This window comes from Buceros rhinoceros, unplaced genomic scaffold (genome assembly GCF_000710305.1).
Source record: "Buceros rhinoceros silvestris isolate BGI_N320 unplaced genomic scaffold, ASM71030v1 scaffold7406, whole genome shotgun sequence".
In the NCBI taxonomy this organism is placed as follows: Eukaryota; Metazoa; Chordata; class Aves; order Bucerotiformes; family Bucerotidae; genus Buceros; species Buceros rhinoceros.
The window spans coordinates 48,721-54,338 of record NW_010418062.1 but is presented as its reverse complement, the minus strand read 5'-3'; the positions used below and the strand labels follow the sequence as shown (position 1 = coordinate 54,338).

General features: G+C 37.5%; 1 protein-coding gene across 2 annotated transcripts in view; it reads right to left on the bottom strand.

The window, feature by feature from the left end:
• Positions 1-5,618, bottom strand: part of ATG5 (autophagy related 5) — a 76,410-nt gene that overhangs the window by 22,447 nt on the left and 48,345 nt on the right. For both annotated transcript variants that reach the window (XM_010138389.1, XM_010138388.1), the window contains one exon: positions 1,629-1,746. In XM_010138389.1, the coding sequence (XP_010136691.1) occupies positions 1,629-1,746 (118 nt within the window). The remainder of the gene's footprint in view (positions 1-1,628; positions 1,747-5,618) is intronic.

Below are 5,618 nucleotides of genomic sequence, written 5' to 3'. Positions count from 1 at the left end.
CTGAATCCTAGACAACTCACACACATGTCAGGGATCACATTTATTAAACTCTAAGTTTGCAGGTTGCTCAGTAGGAAAGGAAACCCACCAAATTTCAAATCACTAAGTGTAAGGATAGGACTTATTTTAGTTTCTTTTCCTCCAAGTAATCACCATTTATTGCTCCTCTTCAGTAAACAGTATAGGTGGTTTTTTTTTTTTTCCTCTCAACTTTAACAAGCATGAAGCGAGCTACGAGCACAGCACATTTCTCTCCAGCTAGGACAGGCTGGCACACGTGTTGACGTCTGAAATAAGGCCTCCTAATGGGAAGCATCTAGTCACTGGTACTTCGATAAAATTACATTGCAGTCATGCTTTTAATAAAGGCAGTGACTAGCACACTCCCCATCTGCAGCTTTAGCAAATCTACCTAAAAAATACCATCCATTATATCCTGGAATAATTTCTGCATAAATGCTTTTTGAGTTTCTTTCATTTAATTTGTGCTTTTGATTGCCTTCCCAGTCAAAATGCATCACCCTTCTTCCTCTTTTTTTAACTTCATTTTCTACATTTTTACTAATGTTTGTAGAATTCTCACACTTCAGTGCTTATAGATGGTTAAACTTGCTTGTGCTAACATAGTTGTATCCATTTGTATCTTGCTTTATCTTTTGGACATTTAACTGAAAGCATTACCTAAAATTATGCTCTAAAATTTATAGTAGCTTTAGGAAAAACGGACAACTGGCCAGCAACATTTTTTTTTAAAAAACCTTTTGTTATTTTTGGAAATTGTTCCCATGTGCTACAAGTATTAAACACGGGTAAAAAAAAGACTTTAAGAATTCAGTCGATTTCTAAGATTGTCATACTTAAAGAAAGTCGTATCAACTGTGAGTTTGAATTATACAGCTTCTGTGTACAACATCTTATAGATTTTGCACTGATTTCCAATTTAGCGTTTTACTGCTAATACTACAGCAGTAAATTCTGTGCCAAGATCATCTCTAGAATGTCACACATTTCTCAGAATAAACTGTGATTTTTTGACTGAAAAAAAAGTTACCCATTTGCTGGTACTGGTAAGTCAACAGCAAGAACAAACATGAACTAACTGGTATCTCGTCACACAATATTACTTAGTAACCATACATAAGCTATTATGTACTTAAAACAATTTCTTTCTTTTCTGGTGTATTTTTAGAGGATGGGCTTCAATAGGGAAAAATGTATTATGAAAATATCTTCAATTTCTATTGGTTTTGCATTTTTACAAGTGAAAAGTTTATAATACGAAATTAAAGGTAATTTAAACTTCTGTTGACATCACTTTAAGAACATTCTTTAAAAATGCAGGAAATAACATGTGAACATTCTTAAGAACAGCACAATGGCAAAACAGTACACGAATTTTAAAAGGTAATTCCCAGAGATTAATTTTTCAGGAGTGCCTAAGGACTCAATCCTACCCTCTCCAAGCACTGCAGGTGATTTATAATGGGCACGCTAAAGGGCCAGGAAGGGTTTAAATCTGTAACTCTTACTAAGACATAATTCTACCTCCAAAATCTCCATATTAAAAAACAAACAATAAATCAACAGGAAAAAATTATCTTATTAGACAGAAGTTATTTCTACAGTACCTTCAGGGGCGATAGCACTAGGACACACATCTTTTAGCAGGTCTCCCAAAGTATGCAACTCTCCTCCTGAAGAAATTGGTCGAAATAGCTTCTGTATAAAAGGTCTCTCTGTTGTTGCCTGTTTTAATAACAAAATTAGCAAAAAAAGCAATTTAAAGATCACGCAAATATGCAGTGTTACTATTTGAGACTGGTAGATGATAGGACAGAACAAAGGGTTGCAACACAGGAGATGTCTGGTGTTTCCATTTCTTTTTTTTTCCCCTGCATTCCATTCATAGCATGAAATGCAGGGGAGTTTTTGTCCGTTAACAATTGAAATTAAGTTAACACTCCAGAAAACCATGAATATAATTTATAAACAGTGTCACGTATATAAAAGTTTTGAATTGTTAGTATTTTTTTTTAATTTAAAAAACACTACCCATCTGTTACGGGAATAGGATCTGCTTCAACAAAACATTTCATCATATTCGAAGTAAAACAAGCAGTGAGCACAGACTTACATAGCTGATGCAGCGCTCCTATTGTGCCAAGACAAAGCAGTTACTAACAAATATCCCACACTTCCTGCAAGAGTCTATCTTGCCCCTTTCAGAAACACAGTAAGCCCTCTCAATGGCAAACAACTCCCTTACAGCTCAAGCCAGGTGAAATTTTTTCTAGTAGATTCTATGTTGAAAAATTCAAACTATTTCAGCCACAAGAAACAGAGTACAATTAAAAAAAAAAAAAAATGTTGTCCATTGGCAGACAAGCTAGGGTTTTCTGCCTGCTTAAGGAATTAGGTATAAGGAACATATACGTCCCACTTCTGCTGCAGATACACACAGGAATTCAGAATGACTTCAACTATGGGTCCCAGGTAGATCTTGCACATCGTTGTAATTTCTTCTGGAGACAAAAAAGCAAACTGACTGGCAGTCACTACTGCCAGGCACTGTCCGCAATATAGGCAATAAAATTCCAATGCCACGGAAGAAGCCAAGTAGCTCATGGGATCTACAGATGCACTTATTAAGAGCTGTGGTTATGTTAAGGTAACCCCTTCTTTGAGTATCTGCACAGACAACCAGCAAGCATCTGATATCGAAAGGACAAGAGAAGTTTTGTCTCCTGACAACCTGACCTCTCCCCCCAGACTGGGCACCTGAGCCAGAAAACAGAGGTTAAAAGCCTCATACTCAACCAACCCCAAAATTTTAAGCAAGCTCTGAATTGTTGCTGACAAATTGCTGCTAGCAGCTAACTCCAACAAGCAGCTGATGTGACTTGCATTACAGGTGACTGAGCACCAGTAAGTCCTCACATACTACCTTCACAGGAAAAACCAATACAAGCCCCTGCCCCTTCCAAATTTAGTTTCTTACTGCTCAGAAAGTGGTTCCTGTGCTACTACTGTAATTAAAAAAAAAACCCCACAATGCAACATCAAGAAGTATTTTATCTCCTGGTGGTGGTTTTTGGGGAAAAAACTCACAAAACAATCAAGTAGAGTAAAAAATTTTAAAGGTAAAATTTTATTTTGAAAGGGAGTAACGATGTGGTCTCTTGTCACCTCCCTACATGAAAAGCCACAAGCAGAAGATTAACCATGACGACTGAATTGTCATTCACCCCTCTGAAACAGCAGGGCAAGGAGTCTTTTCCTAAGAGCCGTACGCTAGTGCGGCGTGATTCTGGGGCAGAGCGCCTGACACAAGCTACTCGCCACTTCTTGCCAACAGTGTCCAAAAACACAAAAAACCCAGTCTTTTCCAGTTCTTCTTATGAAGTCTGATCAGAAGGAGCTGACTAGCTGCTTTAGGCAATTCTCGGGGTCCCCAGGGTAGCAGAATGTGGATACAAACAGCGCTAATGAAATGTCTGAACATACGAAAAAGGATGGGAGGCGCACGGCCAGCCACATTCACCTGAGGTGGAGCCACCTGAGAAGTGAACTCTGGCACATTATATTGAAGAAGGGTACCTCCAAAACATAAAAAAAAAAAAAAAAAAAAGATAGACAAGATCCCTAAAACATTGCTATAACCAAACCAATTTTTTATTGAGTTCATTTAAAAAAAATAATAAATAATTCACAGAATTCTAATCCCAAGTGCTTACCATCTGAAGCAGAAGTGGAAATAAACACCAGAAGAATGCAGGTAAAAGCCGTTATCATGAATAGAGTTTCAAGATAGTAATTTCCCAAATGCATACTGCAGTTTCTTATCATTTATTAAAAAATTACAATCAATTTTTTCCCCTAGTTATCATAATTCAATGCCAAGAGGGAAGTGCTGAAGATGTATTTTCTAAAACCCCCCCACCGAGTTGCTGACTGCTGTAAAGCGATATCCTCAGCTGCCATCGTGAAATGCTACAGAAAATGAATTCAATTTTATATTTTAAGCGTTGAGTAATACAGATGTGGTAACGTAAATAAAAACCGCTGGTCTCCATTAATGTTAAAATGATAAAAGTAACTGCACGTTGTTTATACAAAGCGTGTCGTTCACAATATAATCCTACAGGCAGAGCATTACCCCAACATGCCTGCACGCCTTCCCTCCCATGCAGCAGATGCTTTATGCATTAAAACGGTCCGAAGGATCCCATCCTACGATCACAATGTTTACAGGATCACTTTTCACAGCATCTTACTCATACAGAAGCATAAATCGTTTTAGAAAAATCTTACCGTCACCCCTTTTGAAGTGTGGGGGCCAGTAATACAAGCCCCACCTGGCCACAGCTTTCTCCTCTAGTATTTACTACACCACCACATGAAGGGAGAGCTGGCTTAAGTCTCCGCTTACATTACATTGTGTTTTGTACAGTATTGGCTTAATCAATCATGCAAAACTGTACCATCTGTAATCTAACCCACAAAGGCACCACTGCTTACCTGTTAACGGACAGTGATTTTAAATAACCTACTTCAAGCATGTATTTGCAGAGTATCCACCGTTTTTCCCACTAAGTTATCATAGCTTCAACAGCATACAGTGCTTTTAAATTATTTTATTATTTTATTTGTATTTTATAGTCTCACCCCAATAGATCCAATAGCCCCTGTAGCTGTGAGCTGTTAGAAAGAGGCTGGATGCATGCGTGGGGGTGCATCAACCAGTAACTGCTCATGACAGAAGTACAAAGGAAATTCCTTCAAACATGTAAGTGTACGAAGACAATCACTTGCCCCAAAATTTGCAGTGTGTTTTATACTGATCACATCCACACCTTAGCAGTGAATCATCACATTTTTACAAAAGCAAATATTCAGTTCTATGTTAATATTATTTTCTAGAAAGTTGGACGTATTTCCACTGAAACTTCTCATTCTTCTACACTTCTCCATAGAACCATCAATCTTGTGTTTTGTAGAAGAAATAAAGGCTACTGTTGTTAAAGAAAGTTTGAACAACAGTAATAGGACAACGAAAACAAAATTACACTACAGTGAGAAAAAGTAGATTAAAATTACCTCTTCAGGTATACTGGCACTGAGAGGAGTTGTAGTGAGGGACGGTTTAAGACCCTTTAAGGCAGCATAAAGCCTCACAGGATCAGAGACAAGCTATATAGTTACATACCGTGCTAGTAATTATAGCTCTTTTTCCTCCCTATCATCCTGCCAAACAAAAAAGAGTAGTCAGCTTGCCTGGTCCTTTTCAGAATCAACAGAACATCAAACACTGCATGAAATCCACAATTTAATTAGTCGGATATTTTATACAGGATGCATCTTAAAATGAAAAACATAACTTATGAGTTGCTGGGTTTTAATCTGGAAAAATCGCAGAGTTACCAGTATTTCCATCTAGAGGAAGGGATTTGGGTTTTCTGCCTAAAAACTCTGTTGCTGCTCTAGGAGTATTCAAACAAATAAAAAGTTACCAAATTTTTTTTACTTTGAACCCACAAAGGAAAAAAAAGAATTCCTTACAATTCTCACGTATGCATAAGCTGGCAGCTCAAGACTGTAACACTTCAGTCTTCCCTACA